This window comes from Anolis sagrei, chromosome 12 (genome assembly GCF_037176765.1).
Source record: "Anolis sagrei isolate rAnoSag1 chromosome 12, rAnoSag1.mat, whole genome shotgun sequence".
In the NCBI taxonomy this organism is placed as follows: domain Eukaryota; kingdom Metazoa; phylum Chordata; class Lepidosauria; order Squamata; family Dactyloidae; genus Anolis; species Anolis sagrei.
The window spans coordinates 16,137,220-16,165,112 of record NC_090032.1 but is presented as its reverse complement, the minus strand read 5'-3'; the positions used below and the strand labels follow the sequence as shown (position 1 = coordinate 16,165,112).

Genomic DNA, 27,893 nt, shown 5'->3' with positions numbered 1-27,893 from the left:
GGATTAAGTAATCATTACTTATCACAGACCCATCTCAAGACAATGAAAATAGTTTCTCTAGAAGGCTGATCCCAGACTTGAGAAGCCCCAGGACATTGGAATTCCATAATCCACTCAAGAAAGCATTGTCTCCCCTCATCCTGCCTCCCTTCCTTCTGATTCGCCAGAGCGCCGAGTCGACAGGAGTCTCCTGATAGGCTCAAGCTTGCACACCAACCAATAGGCTCAAGCTAGCACACCAACCAATCACTGTCGAGCCAGGAGGAAGGCGGGGAGCGGGAATTTTGAAACTCACAACTCTGTATTTCCTATAAAAATGCTGTTTATTTCTGTAAGCACATGCTCTGCTTGGCGAATGATTGCGGCATTGCATCCCTTTCAGCTGAATAGCTAATAAACATCTCGGTGGCGCTTCTTCACACTTTGGTGAGATTATTTCTGGGAATTAAGGATTGCTTTAAATCAGGCTTCTCTTTGCTCTCCAAAGATAAATAAATAAATAGGGAGCAGTCATTGCAGGCCTGGGTCTTTTACCGATGTTTCCAAAATTATTAGTTCCATACATCCTTCCATTCTTCCATTCAATCCTACACATCATATTAAATCCACATTTATAAAATCTGCACATTAAATTTTGTTGTAAATCAGCGCGTAATCTATTGAGACTTATCTCATGACACATGTGAAGTTTCAGCATCCTGTGATAAATAGAAGTGGGTCAGGGGAAATCTTTAATGAATGGTAAGAAACGGAAACACCATTCTCATCGCTGGTAAGGACCAAAAATGGGTGGAATCTCGAAGTGTCGATCCCGCAATGGAAACGGAGAAAAGTCCCGAATAGTTATACAAAAACATTGGGAGAACAAGGGAAAGTTTCCAGAGAAAGAGGAGATCAGTTTAGGGTTTTAAATATGGATGGGGCATTCTCTCGATGTCTTGATGGCGCGGAAAAGGCTTTTGTGGGAGTGTGGGACCGGCCCGGGCGGCATGACGTTGTTCACGGCAAAGAGAGGCAATCCAAAGTGATTCCTTTCTCATTTCTCGGCAGTTGATGCAGATCTCCTCCAAATGCACTGTGTTTCACTTCTATAGCAGAGAAAGGATGCCAGCGACCAACCTGAGGAGTCCAAAACCGAAGTCCTTCTGTCCGGACTCCAATCTGCTACAAAGCTGCTTTGGTTCTCCTGTGACTTGAACGGTGACGCAGATTCATACACCTGTGATGACAAAGACATAGGACAGCATTACTTCAGCCTGCTCTTCCCTCTGAGAAATAGGGTTCCTGGTGCTCTTTGCTTTCAGAATTTCTGGTGATATTACAAGCATGCCTTGTGTATATATTAGGCTTGTTTGATCGTGTTCGTTAGTTTCTAAAGTCGTTATTAATTCGTATTTAAATTAGCTTACGATCCAATATCGAGCCATGCAGGAATAGTGTGAAGAGTAATTAAGAATCGAAACAATTTTTCCAAATTTTCGTAATTTTTTCGTAATTATTTCGTTATTATTAAGACGGGAAAGAAGGAGAGAAAAGATGCCAGCGTTGCCTTTCCTCCCCATCCTCCTCCTCCTCCTCCTCCTCCTCCTGGAGATATTTTATTATCTTATTACTTATTTTATTTTATTATTTTATTATTTTATTATTTTATTATTTTATTATTTTATTATTTTATTATTTTATTATTTTATTATTTTATTATTTTATTAATTTTAAGTGATTTTAATTTGTATTTTTACTAACTTAATGTATTTTAATTTCATCCTGAATTTCAGAAGTTCCCCCTCTCCCGTTTGGAGGTGTTTTTAGCGCATTGCGCAATCGCGTCCGCCATTAACGAATCGATTCGTAATTAACGAAATTTTGTAAATTTTGAAATTTTGAAATCTTAAATTTCGGAAGTCCTTAGAAATTCGAAACGCTGGCGCCCCCTGGAAACGAAGCGAGTTTAGAACCAAATTTTTTCTTGATCAAACAAACCTAGTATATATATATAGGCAGTCCCCAAATTATTATAGAATCATAGAATCATAGAGTTGGAAGAAACCTCATTCTCTCCTGACATTTCGCCTGCATCTATGGCAAGCATACTCAGAGGTTGTGAGGTCTGTTTGAAACTAGGAAAACGGGATTTATATATCTGTGGAATTATGTCCAGGACGGGAGAAAGAACTCTTGTCTGTTGGAGGTAGGTGTGAATGTTTCCATTGGCCACCTTGATTAGCGTTTAATGTACTGACAAGGTTCTTGTGGGTTTTTTCGGGGTATAGGGCCATGTTCTAGAAGCATTTCTCCTGACGTTTCGTTTCGCCTGCATCTATGGCAAGCATCCTCAGAGGTAGTGACGTCTGTTGGAATTAGGAAAAAGGGTTTATATATCTGTGGAATGGCTGGGGTGGGGCAAAGAGCTCTTCTCTGCTGGAGCTAGGTGTGAATGTCTCAACTGACCACCTTCATTAGCATTTGAAGGCCTGGCTGAGCCTGGGAAAATCTTTGCCCCACCCCAGCCATTCCACAGATATATAAACCCATTGTCCTAATTCCAACAGACCTCAATACCTCTGAGGATGCTTGCCATAGATGCAGGCGAAACGTCAGGAGAAATGCCTCTAGAACAGTGTTTCTCAACCTGGGGGTCGGGACCCCTATGGGGGTTGCGAGGGGGTGTCAGAGGTGTTGCCGAAGACCATCAGAAAATACAGTATTTTCTGCTGAGCATGGGGGTTCTGTGTGGGAAGTTTGGCTCAATTCTATCATTGGTGGGGTTCAGAATGCTCTTTGATTGTAGGTGAACTATAAATCCCAGCAACTACAACTCCCAACATGTCAAAGTCTATTTTCCCCAAACTCCACCAGTGTTCACATTTGGGCATATTGAGTACTCATGCCAAGTTTGGTCCAGATCCGTCATTGTTTTAGTCCACAGTGCTCTCTGGATGTAGGTGAACTACAACTCCCAAACTTAAGGACAATGCCCACCAAACCCTTTCAGTAATTTCTGTTGGTCATGGAAGTTCTGCGTGCCAAATATGGTTCAGTTCCATCATTGGTGGAGTTCAGAATGTTCTTTGATTGTAGGTGAACTATAAATCCCAGCAACTACAACTCCCAAATGACAAAATCAACCCCTCCTCAAACCCCACCAGTATTCCAATTTGGGCGTATTGGGTATTTGTGCCGAATTTGGTCTAGTGAATGAAGATACATCCTGGATATCTGATATTTACATTACAATTAATAACGGTAGCAAAATTACAGTTATGAAATAACAGCAAAAATAATTTTAAGTCTGGGGGTCGCCACAACATGAGGAACTGTATTAAGGGGTCGCGGCATTAGGAAGGTTGAGAACCACTGCTCTAGAACATGGGCCTATAGCCCGAAAAAACCCACAAGAACCTAGTGATTCCGGCCATGAAAGCCTTCGACAATACATTGAAGAGACCATGAAAATGAACAAAATCTGGCTACCAGTATTAAAAAACTCTAAAATCACAACAGCAAAACAGCAGAAAGGAAACAACCAGGCACATCTTAACACCTCTCAACAAAAGATTTTCCCAGGCTCAGCCAGGCCTTCAAATGCTAATGAAGGTGGTCAGTTGAAACATTCACACCTAGCTCCAGCAGAGAAGAGCTCTTTGCCCCACCCCAGCCATTCCACAGATATATAAACCCATTGTCCTAATTCCAACAGACCTCACTACCTCTGAGGATGCTTGCCATAGATGCAGGCGAAACGTCAGGAGAAATGCCTCTAGAACATGGCCTTATAGCCCGAAAAAACCCACAAGAACTTAATGATTGTTGTTGTTGGCATGCTTTGAAAGCCACTGGATATGGGGGAACTTGAGGGGTCCCCAATTTGGGCAATGCTAACCAGAGAACCCCACCTGCAAGTGGCGCTGTTGAATTTCAACCCTCGCGCCTCGCAGTGTTTGGAGTCACTCCGGCAGATGCATCTGCACGACTGTGGGTCCAGTCGCTTCTTCCTGTCCAGACAGGGTCTGCAGGCCGGCCTGGGGAGAGAAAGCAGAGTTTTGGATGAAGCAACACTCCTTGGATCCTATCACACTCCTGAACCTGACTCAGCACACAGAAGATGGCTTTGAAAGGCAGCAGATCACAGGAGCTGTCTTCATAGACCTGTCAGCAGCCTATGAGACTGAACCACCGCCTCCTCCTGAGAAAAATGTAGAATATCACAAAGGACGACCACCTCACCCGCCTCATAGGAAACCTGCTACAAAACAGGAGCTTTTTTGTTGAGTTCCAGGGCCAGAGAAGCAGATGGCGGAAACAGAAGAACGGCCTGCCTCAGGGGAGCGTGCTTGCCCCATCCATGTTCAACACTTACACAAATGACCAGCCACTGCCAGAAGGGACAGAGAGTTTCATCTATGCTGATGATCATGCCATTACTGCTCAAGCAGGGAGCTTTGAGATGGTTAAACAGAAGCTCTCCGAAGCTCTAGCTACCCTTACCGTCTACTACAGGGAAAACCAGCTGATCCCTAATCCATCTAAAACACTGACATGTTCCTTTCACCTTAAGAACAGACAAGCATCCTGAACTCTGATGATGACCTGGGAAGGAATCCCACTGGAGCATTGCAGCACACCCAAATACCTGGGAGTCACTCTGGACCGTGCTCTGACCTACAAGAAGCACTGCCTGAATATCAAGCAAAAAGTGGGTGCTAGAAACAATATCATACAAAAACACAACCTGGGGATCACAACCAGACACAGTGAAGACATCTGCCCTTGCGCTGTGCTACTCTGCTGCTGAGTATGCATGCCCAATGTGGAACACATCTCACCATGCTAAAACCGTGGATGTGGCTCTTAATGAGACATGCTGCATTATCACGGGGTGTCTGCGCCCTACACCACTGGAGAAATTACACTGTCTAACCAGTATTGCACCACCTGACATCCGCTGGGAAGTAGCAGCCAGTAGTGAAAGGACCAAGGCAGTGACATTTCCAGCTCATCCCTTGTTTGGGCATCATCCTGCACGTCAACGACTTAAATCAAGAAATAGTTTTCTAAGATCTACAGAGACACTCGCTGGAACACCCCAGCAAGCGAGAGTCCAAAAGTGGCAGGCTCAAACCCAGAACTTCAATCAATGGCTGATACCAAATGAGAGATTCCCCCCTGGGCACACAGAAGACTGGGCGACTTGGAAGGCGCTGAACAGACTGCGTTCTGGCACCACGAGATGCAGAGCCAACCTTAAGAAATGGGGCCACCAAGTGGAGTCCATGACATGCGAGTGTGGAGAAGAGCAAACTACAGACCACCTGCTGCAATGCAACCTGAGCCCTGCTACATGCACAAGGGAGGACCTCCTTGCGGCAACTCCAGAGGCACTCCAAGTGGCCAGATACTGGTCAAAGGACATTTAATCAACTACCAAGCTTGCAAACTTTGTTTGTTTTGTTAAAAATGTAATACAACTGTCTGGTTGCTCCTGACACGATAAATAAATCACACTCGAATGCCTCTATGTTTTGCATCCTTCAAATTGGAGGAAGGCAAATCCATCCCTTTCCCAGTCCCGCTTGACTTTTGCTCAAGACAGAATCAGCTTCTCTGGGAACGGCATTCTCTTCCGTTTGAGCAGCGGAAAAAGCTGAAGTTAAATTCTAGGTCGCCTTTGAGGATATCTATGGAAACCTATTCCTGTACCGATTGTGCTCGCCTTCTCTGGTTTCTTTTTCTGGAAAATTACTTTACCTGATAGCGTTCGACCTGTAAGGGGTCTTCTTTGACCTGAAAAGCAGAAAAGAGAAGAGGAAGAGGGTTGGAATCTTCTCATCCTTCGGCCGAGATGGAAGAGTCATCGTGGAGGATGTAACAATGATAATAATATATATGCTGTGATAACAACACCTTGTCTCCTGTGCTATGCTAATAATATAATATATTTTTATATATATGGAGCCCCCGGTGGCGCAGTGGGTTAAAGCACTGAGCTGCTGAGCTTGTTGATCGAAAGGTCGCAGGTTCGATTCCGGGGAGCGGCGTGAGCTTCCGCTGTCAGCCCTAGCTTCTGCCAACCTAGCAGTTCGAAAACATGCAAATGTGAGTAGATCAATAGGTACCGCTCCGGCGGGAAGGTAACGGCGCTCCATGCAGTCATGCCAGTGGCCACATGACCTTGGAGGTGTCTACGGACAACGCTGGCTCTTCGGCTTAGAAACGGAGATGAGCACCACACCCCAGAGTCAGAAATGACTGGACTTAATGTCAGGGGACAACCTTTACCTTTTTATTATATATATACATATAATATTTCTAATATTATAATGTAATATAGGGGTCCTCAAACTAAGGCCCACGGGCCGGATACGGCCCTTCAAGGTCATTTACTCGGCCCCCGCTCAGGGTCAACCTAAATCTGAAATGACTTGAAAGCACACAACAACAACAATGCTATCTCATCAGCCAAAGGCAGGCCCATACTTCCAATTGAAATACTAATAGGTTTATAGTATATTGTATATACATATAATATAATGTAATATAAGGGTCCGGGGGCCAAATACGGCCCTCCAAGGTCATTTACCCGGCCCTCGCTCAGGGTCAACCTAAGTCTGAAATGACTTGAAAGCACACAACAACAACAACAACAATGCTATCTCATCAGCCAAAATCAGGCCCACACTTCCCATTGAAATAGGTAAAGGTAAAGGTTTTCCTCTGACATTAAGTCCTGTCGTGTTCGACTCTGGGGTGTGATGCTCATCTCCATTTCTAAGCCGAAGAGCTGGCATTGTCCATAGACACCTCCAAGGACATGTCGCCAGCATGACTGCATGGAGCACCGTTACCTTCCCGCCGGAGCGGTACTTATTGATCTACTCACATTTGCATGTTTTCAAACTGCTGGGTTGGTAGAAGCTGGGGCTGACAGTGGAAGCTCACGTTGCTCCCCAAATTTGAACCAGCGACCTTTTGGTCAACAAGCTCAGCAGCTCAGTACTTTAACTCACTGCACCACCGGGGGCTCCATTGAAATACTAATAAGTTTATAATATATTGTATATTATATTATAATGTAATATAGGGGTCCTCAAACTAAGGCCCGCGGGCCGGATACGGCCCTTCAAGGTCATTTACCCAGCCCCCGCTCAGGGTCAACCTAAATCTGAAATGACTTGAAAGGACACAACAACAACAACAACAACAATGCTATCTCATCAGCCAAAGGCAAGCCCATACTTCCAATTGAAATACTAATAGGTTTATAATATTTATAATATTATAATGTAATACAGGGGTTCTCAAACTAAGGCCCGCAGGCTGGATACGGCTCTCCAAGGTCATTTACCCGGCCCTCGCTCAGAGTCAACCTAAGTCTGAAATGACTTGAAAGCACACAACAACAACAACAACAATGCTATCTCAGCCAAAAGCAGGGCCACACTTCCCATTGAAATACTAATAAGTTTATAATATATATAATATTTATATTATAATGTAATACAATATAATACTAATACTAATAATTATGTGATATTATAATTATATATTTGATATTACATATTTTATATTACATGTAATATTACTAATAATATTACAATATAATGGTATAGTACAACATAGTATACGGCCCTCCAAGGGCATTTACCCAGCCCTCGCTCAGGATCAACCTAAGTCTGAAATGACTTAAAAGTACACAACAACAACAACAATGCTATGTCATCTGCCAAAGGCATGCCCATACTTCCCATTGAAATACTAATAAGTTTATAATATATTGTATATACATATAATATTTATAATATTATAATGTAATATAGGGGTCCTCAAACTAAGGCCCGCGGGCCAGATACGGCCCCCCAAGGTCATTTACCCGGCCCTCGCTCAGGGTCAACCTATTTATTTATTTATTTCAGTTACTTTTACCCCGCCCTTCTCACCCCCGAGGGGGGACTCAGGGCGGCTAAGTCTGAAATGACTTGAAAGCACACAACAACAATAACAATGCTATCTCATCTGCCAAAGGCATGCCCATACTTCCAATTGAAATACTAATAGGTTTATAATATATTGTATATACATATAATATTTCTAATATTATAATGTAATACAGGGGGCCTCAAACTAAGGCCCGTGGGCCGGATACAGCCCCCCAAGGTCATTTACCCAGCCCTTGCTCAGGTCAACCTAAGTCTGAAATGACTTGAAAGCACACAACAACAACAACAACAATGCTATCTCATCAGCCAAAAGCAGGCCCACATTTCCCATTGAAATAGGTAAAGGTAAAGGTTTTCCTCTGACATTAAGTCCTGTCGTGTCCGACTCTGAGGTATGATGCGCATCTCTATTTCTAAGCCGAAGAGCTAGCGTTGTCCATAGACACCTCCAAGGACATGTGGCCAGCATGACTGCATGGAGCACTGTTACTTTCCCGCTGGAGTGGTACCTATTGATCTACTCGCATTTGCATGTTTTCGAACTGCTAGGTTGGGAGAAGCAGGGGCTGACAGTGGAAGCTCACGCCGCTCCCCAGATTCGAACCTGCGACCTTTCGGTCAACAAGCTCAGCAGCTCAGTACTTTAACTCACTGCGCCACCGGGGGCTCCATTGGAATACTAATAAGTTTATAATATATTGTATATAATATTATAATGTAATATAGGGGTCCTCAAACTAAGGCCCGCGGGCTGGATACGGCCCTTCAAGGTCATTTACCCAGCCCTCGCTCAGGGTCAACCTAAATCTGAAACGACTTGGAAGCACACAACAACGACAACAACAACAATAACAATGCTATCTCATCAGCCAAAGGCAGGCCCATACTTCCCATTGAAATACTAATAGGTTTATAATATATCTTATATACATATAATATTTATAATATTATAATGTAATACAGGGGTCCTCAAACTAAGGCCCGCGGGCCGGATACGGCCCTCCAAGGTCATTTACCCGGCCCTCGCTCAGGGTCAACCTAAATCTGAAATGACTTGAAAGCACACAACAACAACAACAACAACAACAACAATGCTATCTCAGCCAAAAGCCGGCTCACACTTCCCATTGAAATACTAATAAGTTTATAATACATATAATATTTATAATACAGGGTTAGTCAAAATGCATAGGCCAATAAGCCATTCAATTGAATGGCAGATTGGCCTATGCATTTTGACTAACCCTGTATTATAATGTAATACAATATAATACTAATACTACTAATAATATATTATAATTATATATTTTATATTACATGTAATATTACTCATAATATTACAAAATAATGGTATAGTACAAAATAATGGTAATATTATTAGGTATATTACAAAATAATGGTATAGTAATAATATTACTAATAATATTACAAAATAATGGTATAGTACAACATAGTAATATATAATACTTATATTGTACTATGCTAATAATATAATATATTGTATGTATACATATCTTGTAAGCTGCTCTGAGTTCCCTTCGGGGTGAGAAAGGAGGCATATAAATGTCGTAAAATAATAAATAAATAGCAATGCTTGGTTTAGTTTAACATTTCCCTATATGGGGATAGGGAGCCCATGGTGGTACAGTGGGTTAAACCACCGAGCTGCTAAACTTCCTGACCAAAAGGTCAGTGGTTCGAATCTGAGGTGCAGGGTGAAGTCCCACTGTTAGCCCTTGCTTCTGCCAACCTAGCAGTTGGAGGGGGATTGCGAGGGGGTGTCAGAGGGGTCACGAAAGACCACCAGGAAACACAGTATTTTCTGTTGGTCAGGGGGGTTCTGTGTGTCAAGTTTGGCCCAATTCTATCGTTGGTGGAGTCCAGAAAACTCTTTGATTGTACGCGAACTATAAATCCCAGTAATTACAAATCCCAAAGGTCAATGTTTATTTTCCCCAAACTCCACCAGTGTTCACATTTGGGTATATAGAATATTCGTGCCAAGTTTGGTCCAGATCCACCATTGTTTGAGTCCACAGCGCTCTTTGGATGTAGGTGAACTACAATTCCCAAAGTCAAGGTCAATGTCTAACAAACCCTGCCAGTATTTTCTCTTGTTCATGGGAGTTCTGTGTGCCAAATTTGGTTCAATTCCATCATTGGTGGAGTTCAGGATGCTCTTTAATGGTAGCTGAACTATAAATCCCAGAAACAACAACTCCAAAATGACAAATGACACCCCACAACCCCACCAGTATTCGGATTTGGCTGTATCGGGTATTTGTGCTCCGATTGATCCAGTGAATGAAAATACACCCTGCATATCGGATATTTACATTACGATTCATAACACTAGCAAAATTACAGTTATGAAGTAGCAACGAAAGTAATTGTTCTGTCATGTGCTGGGCCTGTAATGAATTGCTTTTAAAATAGGACGTGCAACTTGAGCCCAGCGGGAAGCCAGGGGCCCCCGAAGAGAAGTTCTCAAGGATTTTCTACCACAAATGGTCTTTAGATGGCTTGTGAAGTCTAATAAAGTCCTTTATTAATGAACAATCAAACAGAAACTTCTCTTGTCTTCAATAAAGTTAAACAAATGCTTCCAGGCTTTTATGCAACTGGTGACTTCCTTAATCTTGTCCACGAGGGACAGGCAATTGTCTTCAATAACTGTTACTTTACTTTAAAGGAATATCCCCTTTTTAACTTCTCCCAAGCTGACTGTAATCTAAGCCTTACAGATGTGGGCTCCGCTACCGGGTCGAACTGCGTCTCGAGCACCGAGTGGATCTACCGGTAAAGCCAGTAGATTCTCCAGCTGGAGTTCTTTGGTCTTTCAAACTGTTCACCCTCCGAAATTCCTCAAAGCTTTAGGGCTGTTTCCCTGGAAATCTTTGGATGCTCTTAAGACTGTTCTCCCCCGGAAAGTCTCAACGATTGAAGCTTTTGTACAGGAAAAGCTTGTACACGTCCTCTAAATTAGCTTTCCTTGCTGAGACTAACTAAAAATGGCTCCCTTCCCTTCCCAATTGCCCAGAACAAGGGGCGGAACCAAAACGATGATGGATGGGTGACTTGCCCTATGACTGCAACCAAAGGAAGCCACCTTTCTGCAGAATCCCTGAAACCTTGGACTGCAAGCAAACATTTAATACAAAGCAAATAAAGTTGGAGATCCTGGTACAGCCGTACCAGCACAGTAATGTTATGGTCGGGGGTCACCACCACATGAGGAACTGTATTAAGGGGTCGCGGCATTAAGAAGGTTGTGACCCACTGGGTTAAGGCAAGGCAATACCTCAGGGCTTGAGCAGCCCAGCAGGAAGTGCCTGGATGTGGAAGAGGAATGTGGAAATCACAGAGGGAAGGAGGGAGGATGCTTCCGCTTCCAGTCTTGCCTCTTTTCCCCCTTTCCTCCCTCCTCTTCCTCCTCCTTGTCTTGCCCTTTTCACTTAGAGTCGGGGAGCGCTCCTTTAATTGACGTGGAAATGCTGGAGGAAAAGGCGAGCATCGGATACGAGCGTCAGATAAGAAGGAATGTCGGATAAGTGAAGGTCAGATACACGAGACTCTGCTCACCAAACCCTTCCAGTATTTTTCGTTGGTTGTGGGAGTTCTGTGTGCCAAGTTTGGTCCAATTCCTTCATTGGTGAAGTTCGAAATACTCTTTAATTGTAGGCGAACTATAAATTCCATCGGATACGAGCATCGGATAAGACGGAATGTTGGATAAGCGAAGGTCAGATACACGAGACTCTACTGGAGCGGTTCTCAATCTGGGGGTCACGACCCCTCAGGGGGTTGTTTGGTCATTTTCTGGGGGTCGCGAAGCCGCATTGGCTGGCCACGCCCCCTCCAAATTGGCGGCCGACCCCCAGAGCCACTGGCACTCCTGCATGCGAAGCAATCCGCCCGTCCCTTGCCTCCTTCTGATGGCAGAAGGAGGCGAGGAACGGGCGAGCAGCTCCGTGGGCACCCCTCGCCTGCATTGCTCTCCCGCCGGCAGGTAGGGGTGCGGAGCAGGTGAGGGCTCTTCATTGCAGGTGAACTATAAATCCCAGCAACTGCATCTCCCAAATGTCAAGGTCTATTTTCCCCAAACACCACCAGTATTCACGTAGGGGCATATTGAGTATCCGTGCCAAGTTTGGTCCAGATCCATCATTGTTTGAGTCTGCAATGCTCTCTGGATGCAGGTGAACTACAACTCCAAAACTCAAGGTCAATGCTCAACAAACCCTTCTAGTATTTTCTGTTGGTCTCCCATGTCCTGTATGCCACGCTTGGTTCAATTCCATCTTCGGTGGAGTTCAGAATACTCTTTGATTGTAGGTGAACTATAAATCCCAGTAAATACAACTCCCAAATGTCAAGGTCTATTTTCCCGCAAACTCCATCCGTGTTTATATTTGGGCTTATGGAATATTCCTGCCAAATTTGGTCCAAATCCATCATTGTTTGAATCCACAGCTCTCTGGATGCAGGTGAACTACAACTCCCAAACTCAAGGTCAGTGCTCACCAAACCCTTCCAGAATTTTTCGTTGGTTGTGGGAGTTCTGTGTGCCAAGTTTGGTCCAATTCCTTCATTGGTGGAGTTCGAAATGCTCTTTAATTGTAGGTGAACTATAAATCCCAGCAACTGCATCTCCCAAATGTCAAGGTCTATTTTCCCCAAACTCCACCAGTATTCACGTAGGGGCATATTGAGCATCCGTGCCAAGTTTGGTCCAGATCCATCATTGTTTGAGTCTGCAATGCTCTCTGGATGCAGGTGAACTACAACTCCAAAACTCAAGGTCAATGCTCAACAAACCCTTCTAGTATTTTCTGTTGGTCTCCCATGTCCTGTATGCCACGCTTGGTTCAATTCCATCTTCGGTGGAGTTCAGAATACTCTGATTGTAGGTGAACTATAAATCCCAGCAACTACAACTCCCAAATGACATAATCAATTTTCCCTCCAACCCCACCAGTATTCAAATTTGTGCATATTTGGTAACGTAAGGTAAAGGTTTTCCCCTGACATTAAGTCCAGTTGTGTCCAACTCTGGGAGTTGGTGCTCAATTTCTAGGCCAAAGAGCTGGTGTTGTCCATAGACACCTCCAAGGTCATGTGGCTGACTGATGGCATGGAGCGCTGTTGTTGGGTATTTGTGCCAAATTTGGTCCAGTGAATGGAAATACATCCTGCATTTCAGACTTTTACATTGTGATTCATAACAGTAACGCAATTACAACTAGGAAGTAGCAATAATAATAATTTTATGGTTGGGGGCCACCACAACGTGAGGCACTGTATTAAGGGGTCGCGGCATTAGGAAGGTTGAGAAACACTGCTCTACTGTAATAATAAAGGAACGGATGAATAACATGCTCACCTGCAAGCGCACTGGGTGTGCTCCACAAATGTCAGTCGGCTCAAACTGTGGTTTGGGAAGAGGGTCAGCATCACCTGCAGAAGAGGGAAAAACCAAGAAGACATTCCCGAGCTCTCTCCTCCCCGGCTCCTCTCTTTCCCAAAAGGATGCTCCTCGCGGTGCGTTACCTCCATGACCAATTCGCGGGTCTGGGTGGGTATGCATTGCAACGATTCGTCGGCGCAACAGCCGGCGCAGCGTTTTAAGGCCACGCAGGAGGGCATCACGATGTGGTTGACCATGTATGGGTGCTCCGACGTCACCGACACCATTGCCTCCTTAGGTTGGCAGCTGCTGCGGTTGTAGACCTCAAGGAACCGAACCACTAGAGGGAGAAGAGCACGAGGACCATCAGCTGGATCCTCCTGGGCTTCAGATCTAGCTTCAACATGTATTTGAGGTTGCCCTCGCCCCCTTACAGTCCAAAACACAAGAAGAAGACTCCAGGTCAAGACAAAGCCAATCTGGAGCATTTCAGGACAAGAACAAGAAGGAATTCTGAATCTGACTCAAGGTCTCTTCAATCCAGTTTTCAGTTGGGTCAATCCCTCCCCTATGCCCCTTCTCCAGTCCTGAGAGGGTCTTCTCACAATGCCAACTGGCTTGTTCAGTAGACTCTCCTCTACAGTTCCATTTTGGCGGGAAGCCTTAGCATTGAACGGTTGTGTTGTCAAAGTGCGAAGTATGGAACCCTGCGCAGACGGTCTGTCAATGTGACTTAAGCAACGTATGCGGCAGATACTGGCTTGTTCAGTAGACTCTCCTCTACAGTTCCATTTTGGCAGGAAGCCTTAGCATTGAACGGTTGGCTTGTTAAAGTGCGAAGTATGGAACCCGGCACAGACGGTCAGTCAATGTGACTTAAGCAACGTATGCGGCAGGTACTGGCTTGTTCGGTAGACTCTCCTCTACAGTTCCAATTTGGCAGGAAGCCTTAGCATTGAACGGTTGTGTTGTCAAAGTGCGAAGTATGGAACCCTGCGCAGACGGTCGGTCAATGTGACTTAATAAACGTATGCGGCAGATACTGGCTTGTTCACTAGACTTTCCTCTACAGTTCCATTTTGGTGGGAAGCCTTAGCATTGAACGGTTGTGTTGTTAAAGTGCGCAGTATGGAACCCTGAGGAGACGGTCCGTCAATGCGACTTAAGCAATGTGCAGTTATTGAATTCTTGACAACAGAAGGTGTCACCTCAACATCTTTAAACTTACCCGCCGAACGACACACAGTACTCACATCAACACAATCACCATAAACAGCTCGCATTCTCTGATTAATCTCCTTTGCGGTGATGCCTTCTGGTGTCAAAAATTAAATGACTGCACGTTGCTTAAGTCGCATTGACTGACCATACTTCACACTTTTATTTATTTATTTATTTATTTATTTATTTACTTTGCTTGTATACCGCAGTTTCTCAGCCCGTAGGCGACTCAACGCGGTTCACAACAAGAGCAAAAAGTCAATCATAACAACATACAATTTAAAAAGCATTTAACAACACAACCGTTCAATGCTAAGGCTACCCGCCAAAATGGAACTGTAAAGGAGAGTCTACTGAACAAGCCAGTACCTGCCGCATACGGTGCTTAAGTCGCATTGACCAACTGTCTGCATAGGGTTTCATATTTCGCAATTTAACAACACAACTGTTCAATGCTAAGGCTTCCCACCAAAATGGAACTGTAGAGGAGAGTCTACTGAACAAGTCAGTACCTGCCTCATACAGTGTTTAAGCCGCATTGACCAACCGTCAGCGCAGGGTTCCATACTTCGCACTTTAACAACGCAACAGTTCAATGCTAAGGCTTCCCACCAAAATAGAACTGTAGAGGAGAGTCTACTGAACAAGCCAGTACCTGCCGCATATGGTGCTTAAGTCGCATTGACCAACTGTCTGTGCAGGGTTCCATACTTCACACTCTAACAACACAACCATTCAGTGCTAAGGCTTCCCGCCAAAATGGAACTGTAGAGGAGAGTCTACTAAACAAGCCAATACCTGCTGCATACGTTGCTTAAGTCGCATTGACCAACTGTCTGCGGAGGGTTCCATACTTCGCACTCTAACAACACAACCGTTCAATGCTAAGGCTTCCCGCCAAAATGGAACTGTAGAAGAGAGTCTACTGAACAAGCCAGTACCTGCCACATACGTTGCTTAAGTCGCATTGACTGACCGTCTGAGCAGGGTTCCATACTTCGCACTCTAACAACACAACCATTCAATCCTAAGGCTTCCCACCAAAATGGAACAGTAGAGGAAAGTCTACTGAACAAGAAAGTACCTGCCGCATACGTTGCTTAAGTCACATTGACTGACCGTCTGAGCAGGGTTCCATACTTCACACTCTAACAACACAACCGTTCAATGCTAAGGCTTCCCGCCAAAATGGAACTGTAGAGGAGAGTCTACTGAACAAGCCAGTACATTGCTTAAGTCACATTGACTGACTATCCGCGCAGGGTTCCATACTTTGCACTCTAACAACACAACCGTTCGATGCTAAGGCTTCCCGCCAAAATGGAACTGTAGAAGAGAGTCTACTGAACAAGCCAGTACCTGCTGCATATGGTTCTTAAGTCACATTGACCAACCGTCTGCACAGGGTTCCATACTTCGCACTCTAACAACACAACCGTTCAATGCTAAGGCTTCCCGCCAAAATGGAACTGTAGAGGAGAGTCTACTGAACAAGCCAGTACCTGCCGCATACGTTGCTTAAGTTGCATTGACCAGCTCAGGGTTTCATACTTCACACTATAACAACACAAAATGGAACTGTAGAAGAGAGTCTACTGAACAAACCAGTACCTGCCGCATACGTTGTTTAAGTTGCATTGACAGACCGTCTGCACAGGGTTCCATACTTCACACTTTAACAACACAACTGTTCAATGCTAAGGCTTCCCGCCAAAATGGAACTGTAGAGGAGAGTCTACTGAACAAGCCAGTACATTGCTTAAGTTGCATTGACTGACTGTCTGCGCAGGGTTCCATACTTCGCACTTTAACAACACAACCATTCAATGCTAAGGCTTCCCGCCAAAATGGAACTGAAGAGGAGAGTCTACTGAACAAGACAGTACCTGTCGCATATGGTGTTTAAGTTGCATTGACAGACCGTCTGTGCAGGGTTCCATACTTCGCACTTTAACAACACAACCATTCAATGCTAAGGCTCCCCACCAAAATGGAACTGAAGAGGAGAGTCTACTGAACAAGCCAGTACATTGCTTAAGTCGCATTGACTGGCTGTCTGCGCAGGGTTCCATACTTCTCACTCTAACAACACAACCATTCAATGCTAAGGCTTCCCACCAAAACGGAGCTGTAGAGGAGAGTCTACTGAACAAGCAAGTACCTGCCGCATACCAGTATGCCATCTGCCTAGGAGTTACGAAGGTGGAGGCATTACTTTTCATTCAACCCTCATACATACTTTTACTTTTAGACAGATAAGATGGATAAGTAGGTAAGATGGATTGTTGCGATATGATTTTTACTATATTTACATACTCCCACTCATGGTTATATAAGCTATCTTCCTCTTTTGCGTTTAACAATACGGGAAGGCAAGCTTGGTTTACACACACACACAGACTAAGCCAAGATCAACTCTGCCCGTCCTACGCACCGGCCAGGTTCAATATTTGCTTGCTTGGCATGTGGGTCACCTGAGGTTAGGGAGACATACCTGGGGATGTATTTTTGCAACGAGGGAGCGCCATCCCGACCAGCACCCATTCTTACCTTCCTCAGATGTGTGCATCTTGTTATTTGGGCGCAGGAACATCTGTAAACAAATCAGAAAGAGGATCACAACAGACAGCATTCACACAATGTTACTGCAGTTGGGTTGAGTTGACCCTGTTGTTTTTTATGGCAGAGTGTCCAGCAGAATCAGATTTGTGAGCACACACAACTATACAAAGTAATTTTGCATTTGGGGAATATCTTTGCTAGGACCCAGCAACGTGCACAAACGCACAGAAGCCTCTCTTTTTCTCACTCAATGAACTATTATCCTTGTGTTTTTAAATGTTGTATTTTATTTACTACTAGCTTGGGTTTTTCTGAGAAAGGCATTGTGTGCCAAGGTTGGTTTTTATCAGTTATTTACGTGGCTTACGGTGCTCTTGGGAAGTTAGGGAAGGTACTGCAAGTCCCATCGTCCATGGTCCAACCTCCTCCAAACCGCACCAGGATGTAGAGTGTGTCATGAGTGCTCTGTATGCCAAGTTTGGTCTTTATCAGTCATTCAATGTGGGTCGCAGCAGTCTCGGGAAGTGAGTAGAGGTACTTCAAGTCCCATCATTCATGGTCCACCTTCCTCCACACTGCAGTAGACTAGACTGTAGAGTAGGTCATTGGGGACTCTGTGTGCCAAGTTTGGTCTTTATCAGTCATTGAATGTGGGTCGCAGCAGTCTCGGGAAGTGAGTGGAGTTACTTCAAGTCCCATCATCCATAGTCCACCCTCCTCCAAACTACAGTAGAATGTAGAGTGGGTCATAGGGATTCTGTGTATCAGTCTTTGTTGGGGGCCACAGTGGTTTGTGGGATCTGAAGGGTCTGAAAGTACTACAAATCCCATCATCCATTGTCTGCCCTTCCCCCAAACCTCACCAGGTTGTAAAGGCGGCCATGGGGGTTATGAGTGCCAAGTTTGGTCTTGATCAGTCATTGGATGAGGATCGCAACGGTCTTGGGAAGTGAGTGGAGGTACTTCAAGTCCTATCATTCATGGTCCTCCCTCCTCCAAACTGTATTAGGATGTAGATTGGGTCATGGGGGCTCTGTGTGCCAAGTTTGGTCTTGATCAGTCATTGGCGAGGGTCTCAGTGGTCTCAGGAAATGAGTGAAGTGACTGCAATGTGGGTCGCAGCGGTCTCGGGAAGTGAGTGGAGGTACTTCAAGTCCCATCATCCAAGGTCCTCCCTCCTCCAAACTGTATTAGGATGTAGATTGGAAACATGCAAAAGTGAGTAGATCCATAGGTACTGCTTCGGCGGGAAGGTAACGGCGCTCCATGCAGACATGCTGGCCACATGCCCTTGGAGGAGTCTATGGACAACGCCGGCTCTCGACTTAGAAATGGAGATGAGCACCAACCCCTAAAGTCGGACACGACTGGACTTAATATTAAAGGGAAACCTTTACCTTTTATGAACAGTGAGGTCAGAGGGAAACCAAACACAGAAAGTGGTGGCTGTGACAACAACCACGTTGTTAGCCTTGGCCCTTGGCCAACGTGTTGCCAATAACAAAAATATGCCCTGGCTGTTTTGTTGTATTATGTCAGTGTATCTCAACCTGGGGGTCAGGATCCCGGGGGGGGGGGGGGGCGGGTCACTAGAGGTCCAATTCTATTGTTGGTAGGGTTCAATGGACTATTTATTTGAAGGTGAACTATAAATCCCAGCAACTACAACTCCCAAATATCAAGGTCTATTTTCCCCGAACTCCACCAGTGTTCACATTTGGGCATATTGGTCCAGATCCATCATTGTTTGAGTCCACTGTGTTCTCTGGGTGTGGGCGAACTGCAATTCCCAAATGAAGTCGAGCATGCCACCCCCCAACAAGGGATGGTGACTTATAGTTCTACATTGTGCAGGACAAAGGTACCAGACTGCACAATAGGGGTTAAGTCTTGGTCAATTTGCCAAGGCCTTAACAACAATGAGGACCCTACGAAACTTCGGGAATAGCTAGACCTTGGGGTCTCTGCCTCTCTCTCTCTCGAGAGAGAGAGAGAGCTGTAGTTTTCCAAGGACCATGGGACCGGCTTCCATCCGAGCGCTGCAGGGCTTTGTGCCTTGGCCCAGTGGAACTCCATAGACTCCCTTTGGTGGCTTTTTGAATTCTGCTACATTCCTGGACTTCACTCTCTTCAAGGACTCGCTCCCTACCCATGAACTTTCTTCAAGATAACTTATGAATTCATGCTGTGTCCTGATATCGTCTGCTTTTTATAATTGGTATTATTAATTTCTCTCTGGGGCCCTGAATGGGAAGATACCTGCATATAATTTCTCTGTGTATAATTTCTATATGTTTTTTTATGTTTCCTTGTATTCCTGACCCTTTGCCCCTTCTCCCTCCAAAGAAATATGTAAGGGAACCCTCTGGCCATTCGCGGTTACTGAAACCTCCCGCCAAAGACACACTTGCATGGATAAAAGAAGGAGATTCTTGTCTCTAGCCTCGGAAGATGGCCCACTAGAGTAAAGAATTGTTTGACAAAAGTTTCTGTAAGATAAGGGGAAATCTTCCCCTCTGCTTTTGTTTACTTAGCATTAACCTCAGGCTGCCATCATTGTTCTCCTGTCTCACAGCCAGGAGGGATCTGGATATTTTTACACATGTTGATTCACAACACTCATGAACACAATAGATCGGCCCTGTTTGAGCTTTTTGTCTCAGGCCACATGGCATTTCCTTTATTTAAAGACTCCTTCCCCAGATTCCTTTGTGCGCTCTCATCCCGCCTCCATCTCTCCTGATTGGCTGTCACCACCAGGTGGCAGAGGTCTCCCCACTGGATCCTACAGACTACTGGAGCTTCCTGATTGGTCCAGAGGCACCGGGGGCAGGAGGGCCGCCTCCCAGCTGTTCGCCCATTGCCCAATCATGGCGGGGAACAACAGGGAAGCCGGGGCAGGGAGTTTGAACTCTGCACCTTTGAATTTGCTATAAATATGACTGTATTGGTGTACTCTCCTCATGCTTAGCTTTGGCGAATGATTGCAGCTCTGCATCCGTTTCAGCTAAATCGCATTAAATCTCGATGGCTTGTCTTCAACTGGTGAGACTTTTCATTGGGAAATCAGGGAAAAATATGGGATGCTTCTCTGTCTCGCCAGGGAAAAAGAACTCTTTGATGAGTCTAATTGGTCTCTGCCTCCTGGCAAAGACCCCTAAATTTTAGCTCTACAACACAAACTCCAGGTCAATGTCCACCAAACCCTTCCAGTATTTTTTGTTGGTCGTGGGAGTTCTGTGTGTCAATTTTAGTTCAGTTCCATTATTGGTGGAGTTCAGAATACTATTTGAGTCTAGGTGAACTATACATCCCAAACTACAACTCCCAAACACAAGGTCAATGTCCACCAAATCCTTCCGGTATTTTCTGTTGGTCATATGAGTTCTGTGTGCCAAATTTGGTTCAATTCCACTGTTGGTGGAGTTCAAAATGCTCTTTGATTGTAGATGAACTATAAATCCCAGCAATTACAACTCCCAAATGTCCAGTTCTATTTTCTCCAACTCCATTCGTTTTCACATTTCGGCATATTGAGCATTTGTGCCAAATTTGGTCCAGATCCATCATTGCTTGAGTCCACAGTGCTCTCTGGATGTAGGTGAACTACAACTCCAAAACTCAAGGTCAATTCCCACCAAACCCTTCCAGTATTTTCTGCTTATGTGAGTTCTGTGTGACAAGTTTAGTTCAATTTGTGTCAAGTTCGATTGAGATCCATCATTGTTTGAGTCTATAGTGCTCTCTGGATGTAAGTGAACTACAACTCCAAAACTCAAGGTCAATACCCACCAAACCCTTCCAGTATTTCCTGTTGCTTATGTGAGTTCTGTGTGACAAGTTTAGTTCAATTTGTGCCAAGTTCGATTGAGATCCATCATTGTTTGAGTCCATAGTGCTCTCTGGAAGTAGATGAACTACAACTCCCAAACTCAATGTCAATACCCACCAAACCCTTCCAGTATTTCCTGTTCCTTGTGTGAGTTCTGTGTGACAAGTTTAGTTCAATTTGTGCCAAGTTCAATAGAGATCCATCATTGTTTGAGTCCATAGTGCTCTCTGGATGTAGGTGAACTACAACTCCCAAACTCAAGGTCAATGCCCACTAAACCCTTCCAGTATTTTCTGTTGCTTATGTGAGTTCTGTGTGACAAGTTTAGTTCAATTTGTGTCAAGTTCGATTGAGATCCATCATTGTTTGAGTCCATAGTGCTCTCTGGAAGTAGGTGAACTACAACTCCCAAACTCAAGGTCAATGCCCGCCAAACCCTTCCAGTATTTTCTGTTGCTTATGTGAGTTCTGTGTGACAAGTTTAGTTCAATTTGTACCAAGTTCGATTGAGATCCATCATTGTTTGAGTCCACAGTGCTCTCTGGATGTAGGTGAACTACAACTCCCAAACTCAAGGTCAGTACCCACCAAACCCTTCCAGTATTTTCTGTTGGTCATTGGAGTTCTGTGTGCCAAGTTTGGTTCGATTGAGATCCATCATTGTTTGAGTCCATAGTGCTCTCTGGAAGTAGGTGAACTACAACTCCCAAAGTCAAGGTCAGTACCCACCAAACCCTTCCAGTATTTTCTGTTGGTTGTGAAAGTTCTGTGTGACAAGTTTGGTTCAAGTCCACTGTTGGTGGAGTTCAGAATGCTCTTTGTTTGTATGTGAACTATAAATCCCAAGAACTACAACTCCCAAATGACAAAATCAATCTCTCCCCCAACGCCACCAGTATTCAAATTAGGACGTATCGGGTATTTGTGCAAAATTTGGTCCAGTGAATGAAAATACATCCTGCATATCAGATATTTACATTACGATCCATAACAGAGGCAAAATTACGAGTTACGAAGTAGCAACGAAAATAACGTTAAGGGTGGGGAGTCACCACAACATGAGGAACCGTATTAAGGGGTCGCGGCATTAGGAAGGTTGAGAAACACAGTCTTTCCAGTCTTTCTTCGTCCCCACCCTCTTCTGCCCCCAAATCATGCGTCCACACAAGAATGTGGGAAATGTAGGAGAGGGCATTAAGGGCTTGTCGCTAAGCCGTGGCCAGAGGTAATTTTCAACGGTAAGCAAACAGTATTTTGGCGCCCCCGCCCCCCAACCAATCACTGATATATATTTTCTGTTCGTCGTGGGAGTTCTGTGTGCCATATTTGGTCCAATTCCATCATTGGTGGAGTTCAGAATGCTCTTTGATTGTAGGTGAACTATACATCCCAGTAACTACAACTCGCATATGTGAAGGTCTATTTTCCCCCAAGAGTGCCCCTGGGCAAAATGAACTCTACCGCGAATGCTTACTTTGCGTACGGGTTGAGCCGCCCCTGGCCGTGGCAAGTGCGGCTCAGTAGGTGCCTGAAAGTCCACAATCTTTCTGTTTTGCCTCCCCACCAAGACCAGTAAAAGCAGAAGGAGTCACTGGGAAAACCTCCAAGAGAGTGGGAAGGAAGAAGGTATACAGATTTCTTACTATTTAACAAGATGGCAAGAAGTACCATAGGTAAAGGTAAAGGTTTCCCCCTGCCATGAAGTCCAGTCGGGTCCAACTCTGGGAATCTGGTAATGTAGGTGCTGGTTGACCTACATTACCAGCTGCACAAGATAATTAACATTATAAGGTTTTTCTTCAACACATACACAACCTCCAAGAGAGTGGGAAGGGAGGAGGTATACAGATTTCTTATTATTTTAACAAGACGGCAAGAAGTACCATAGGTAAAGGTAAAGGTTTCCCCCTGCCATGAAGTCCAGTCGGGTCCAACTCTGGGAATCTGGTAATGTAGGTGCTGGTTGACCTACATTACCAGCTGCACAAGATAATTAACATTATAAGGTTTTTCTTCAACACATACACAACCTCCAAGAGAGTGGGAAGGGAGGAGGTATACAGATTTCTTATTATTTTAACAAGACGGCAAGAAGTACCATAGGTAAAGGTAAAGGTTTCCCCCTGCCATGAAGTCCAGTCGGGTCCAACTCTGGGAATCTGGTGCTGGTTGACCTACATTACCAGCTGCACAAAATAATTAACATTATAAGGTTTTTCTTCAACACATACACAACCTCCAAGAGAGTGGGAAGGGAGGAGGTATACAGATTTCTTATTATTCTACAAGGCGGCAAGAAGTACCATAGGTAAAGGTAAAGGTTTCCTCCTGCCATGAAGTCCAGTCGGGTCCAACTCTGGGAATCTGGTGCTGGTTGACCTACATTACCAGTTGCACAAGATAATTGACATTATAAGGTTTTTCTTCAACACATACACAACCTCCAAGAGAGTGGGAAGGAAGAAGATATACAGATTTCGTATTATTCTAACAAGACGGCAAGAAGTACCATAGGTAAAGGTAAATGTTTTCCCTTGACATGAAGTCCAATCGGGTCCAACTCTGGGAATGTGGTGCTGGTTGACCTACATTACCAGCTGCACAAGATAATTAACATTATAAGGTTTTTCTTCAACACATACACAACCTCCAAGAGAGTGGGAAGGAAGGAGGTATACAGATTTCTTATTATTCTAACAAGACGGCAAGAAGTACCATAGGTAAAGGTAAAGGTTTTCCCCTGACATGAAGTCCAGTTGCGTCCAACTCTGGCAATCTGGTGCTGGTTGACCTACATTACCAGCTGCACAAGATAATTGACATTATAAGGTTTTTCTTCAACACACACACACTTGGTCCTGCCACGACTTACCGCAACACGAGTGGGGATCTGTGCTCTATCGTAACCAGAGTTTTGCTTTATTAAAGGCAAAGGTTTCCCCTTCACATTAAGTCCAGTCGTGTCCGACTCTGGGAATCTGGTGCTGGTTGACCTACATTACCAGCTGCACAAAATAATTAACATTATAAGGTTTTTCTTCAACACACACACACTTGGTCCTGCCACGACTTACCACAACATGAGTGAGGATCTGTGCTCTATCGTAACCAGAGTATTAAAGGCAAAGGTTTCCCCTTGACATTAAGTCTAGTCATGTCCAACTCTGGGGTGTGGTGCTCATCTCCATTTCTGAGCCGAAGAGCCGGCATTGTCCGTAGACACCTCCAAGGTCATGTGGCTAGCATGACTGCATAGAGCGCCATTACCTTCCCACCAGAGAAGGTAATTCTCCCCTGGACACCTATTGATATACTCAGATTTGCATGTTTTCGAAATGCTAGGTTGGCAGAAGCTAGGGCTGACAGCGGAAGCTCACACCGCTCCCCGGATTCAAACCTGCGACCTTTCAGTCAACAAGCTTTGAACGTCAGCGATATAACCCACTACGCCATCGGGAGCTCCCAAGAAGTACCATGTAGATATTAACAAGCTGGAATGTGTCCAGAGGAGGGCGACTAAAATGATCCAGGGTCTGGAGAACAAGCCCTATGAGGAGCGGCTCAAAGAGCTGGGCATGTTTATCCTGCAGAAAGGAAGGCTGAGAGGAGACAGGATGAGGGCCATGTGTAAATAGTTAGTTGACAAGCAGGAATGTGTCCAGAGGAGGGCGACTCAAATGATCAAGGGTCTGGAGAACAAGCCCTATGAGGAGCGGCTCAAAGAGCTGGGCGTGTTTATCCTGCAGAAGAGAAGGCTGAGAGGAGATAGGTTGAGGACCATGTATAAATATGTGAGAGTTGACGAGCAGGAATGTGTCCAGAGGAGGGCGACTCAAATGATCAAGGGTCTGGAGAACAAGCCCTATGAGGAGCGGCTCAAAGAGCTGGGTATGTTTATCCTGCAGAAGAGAAGGCTGAGAGGAGACAGGATGAGGGCCATGTATAAATAAATACGCGAGAGTTGACAAGCAGGGATGTGTCCAGAGGAGGGCAACTAAAATGATCAAGGGTCTGGAGAATAAGCCCTATGAGGAGCGGCTTAAGGAGCTGGGCATGTTTCACCTGAAGAAGAGAAGGCTGAGAGGAGATATGATAGCCATGTATAAATATGTGAGAGGAAGTCACAGGGAGGAGGGAGCAAGCTTGTTTTCTGCTGCCCTGGAGACTTGAACTACAAGAAAGGAGATTCCATCTGAACATTAGGAAGAACTTCCTGACTGTGAGAGCCGTTCAGCAGTGGAACTCTCTGCCCTGGAGTATGGTGGAAGCTCTTTCTTTGGAAGTTTTTAAACAGAGGCTGGATGGCCATCTGTCAGGGGTGCTTTGAATGCGGTATTCCTGCTTCTTGGCAGAATGGGTTTGGACTGGATGGCCCATGAGGTCTCTTCCAACTCTATGATTCTATATAATCACCCAAATACCAACTCCGGCAGTCATATTTAAATAGATTTGGGTTTAGAACAGGCATGGGCAAACTTCACCCCTTCAGGTATGTTGGACTGCAAGTCCCACAATTCCTAATGGCCTACCACAGTGTTTCTCAACCTTCCTAATGCCGCGACCAAATAACACAGTTCCTCATGTTGTGTTGACCCCCAACCATAACATTATTTTCGTTGCTACTTCATAACTCTAATTTAGCTCCTGTTATGAATCGTCACGCAAATATCTGACATGCAGGATGTATTTTCATTCACTGGACCAAATTTTGCACAAATACCCAATATGCCCAAATTTGTATACTGGTGGGGTTGGGGACAGGGGTTGATTTTGTCATTTGGGAGTTGTAGTTGCTGGGATTTATAGTCAACCTACAATCAAAGAGCATTCTGAATTCCACCAATGATGGAATTGAATCAAACTTGTCACACAGAACTTTCACTACCAACAGAAAATACTGGAAGGGTTTGGTGGGCATTGACCTTGAGTTTGGGAGTTGTAGTTCACCTACATCCAGAGAACACTGTGGACTCAAACAGTGATGGATCTGGACCAAACTTGGCATTGATACTCAATATGCCCAAATGTGAACAGTGGTAGAGTTTGGAGAAAATAGACCTTGACATTTGGGAGTTGTAGTTGTTGGGATTTATAGTTCACCTACAATCAAAGAGCATTCTGAACTCCACCAACGATGGAATTGAACTAAATTTGGCACACAGAACTTTCAGAACCAACAGAAAATGCTGGAAGGGTTTGGTGGGCACTGAGCTTGAGAGTGGGAGTTGTAGTTCACCAACATCCAGAGAACACTGTGGACTCAAACAATGATGGATCTGGACCAAACTTGGCATTGATACTCAATATGCCCAAATGTGAACACTGGTAGAGTTTGGGGAAAATAGACCATGACATTTGAGAGTTGTAGTTGTTGGGATCTTTAGTTCACCTACAATCAAAGAGCATTCTGAACTCTACCAACAATGGAATTGAACCAAATTTGGCACACAGAACTTTCAGAACCAACAGAAAATGCTGGAAGGGTTTGGTGGGCATTGACCTTGAGTTTGGGAGTTGTAGTTCACCTACATCCAGAGAGCACTGTGGACTCAAACAATGATGGATTTGGACCAAACTTGGCACGGATACTCAATATGCCCCAATGTGAACACTGGTAGGTTTTGAGAAAAATAGACCTTTTGATTTGGGAGTTGTAGTTGCTGGGATTTACAGTTCACGTACAATCAAAGAGCATTCTGAACTCCACCAATGATGGATTGGAACCAAACTTGGCACACAGAACCCCCATGACCAACAGAAAATACTGTGGGTTGTTGTAGGTTTTTCGGGCTATATGGCCATGTTCTAGAAAATACTGTGCTTCCTGGTGGTCTTTGGAGACCCCTCTGACACCCCCTCGCGATCCTGCTCCAGGGGTCCTGACCCCAAAGTTGACAAACACTGTCATGTAGTCACCCAAATACTAACTCCGACCTTGTGTTTAGTACAGGCATGGGCAAACTTCAGCCCTCCCGGTGTTTTGGACTTCAACTCCAACCATTCCTAACAGCCTACCGGCTGTTAGGAATGCTCGGAGTTGAAGTCCAAAACACCGGGAGGGCTGAAGTTTGCCCATGCCTGGTTTAGAAGTAGCCACACCCCTGAGAGAGTGATGGCAAGATTGGGGTGACATCAGTGTCACCAATGTCACCCCAATCTTGCCATCACTCTCTTCGCTCCACCCCAGTGGATGGCAGTTGCCCAGTTTCCTGGGTTTGGCATCACCAAAGCCTACCTTCTCTGTCCAATGCCAACTCAAACCCACCCTCGAGCCCGGTGCCCACCTACCGTTGCCACGCAGCACTGGAGATGCCAAGTGGTCGCCAGGAGGAGTGGAAGTGCGCCGCACGGACCATGCATGGTGGTGCCAAGGCGGCCCACTTGTCCAAACTTTGCCAACCCAGAGTGGTCCTCAATCTCTCCGTGGAGGGAGGCGTTGGCAACTCCTCGGGTGGGCTCTGCCCCTCGGCAAGGGCATTGTGGCTCCAACGCTTGCCTTGTCTTCTTTCACAATGCGGGCAACGTCCTCACCTTGGAGGGAACCAGGAGGAGCAGGGCAAGGCTCAGGTGCATGGCCCAAGGAGGCCCAACGGCAAGGGATCTTCTGGCTTCGTCGGAGGCGAGTGGCAGGAGAGCTGCAGGCAGAGCAAGGGGAGAGTGAAGGACTCTGGCAGCGGCTCATGTGATCGCTCCAATCCCACCCAAAGGAGGGGAGGGAGGCAGCCAAGCTGGGGACAGGCCAGAGAGACAGAGAGGAGGGAGCTGGTGGTGGCACGGTCCCACAAAGCAGGACAACTATCCACACACGCCCTGCGTTTTGTGTGCAAACAAAGCTTGAGACGAGGACAGAAGAGGTGACAGCCACCTCTTGTCGGTGTGTTTGCCACCTGGCACTTCCAGGTAGGCTGCTCTGAGCTGTCCAGGCTGTTGCTACCAA

At 45.2% G+C, this 27,893-nt stretch overlaps 1 protein-coding gene across 1 annotated transcript; it reads right to left on the bottom strand.

Moving 5' to 3' along the window:
• Nucleotides 1–347: 347 nt before the first annotated feature.
• On the bottom strand, nt 348–27,816 carry VEGFB (vascular endothelial growth factor B). Its single transcript, XM_060758422.2, has 7 exons — nt 27,245–27,816; nt 17,113–17,155; nt 13,485–13,681; nt 13,318–13,391; nt 5,746–5,781; nt 3,894–4,019; nt 348–1,219 (listed from the first exon to the last, which is right to left on the bottom strand). Exons 1-7 carry the CDS (start codon nt 27,314–27,316, stop codon nt 1,165–1,167), a joined length of 603 nt encoding a protein of 200 aa, XP_060614405.2. The 5' UTR covers nt 27,317–27,816; the 3' UTR covers nt 348–1,164.
• Between the last annotated feature and the right edge of the window lie 77 nt (nt 27,817–27,893).

Coding starts and splice junctions, on each gene's coding strand:
- VEGFB (XM_060758422.2), bottom strand. CDS start 27,316: ATGCATGGTCCGTGCGGCGCACTTCCACTCCTCCTGGCGACCACTTGG. Junction 13,392..13,484: donor CCCGCGAATTGGTCATGGAG/GTAACGCACCGC, acceptor CCTCTTCTGCAG/GTGATGCTGACCCTCTTCCC. Junction 4,020..5,745: donor TACAGGTCGAACGCTATCAG/GTAAAGTAATTT, acceptor TTCTCTCCCCAG/GCCGGCCTGCAGACCCTGTC.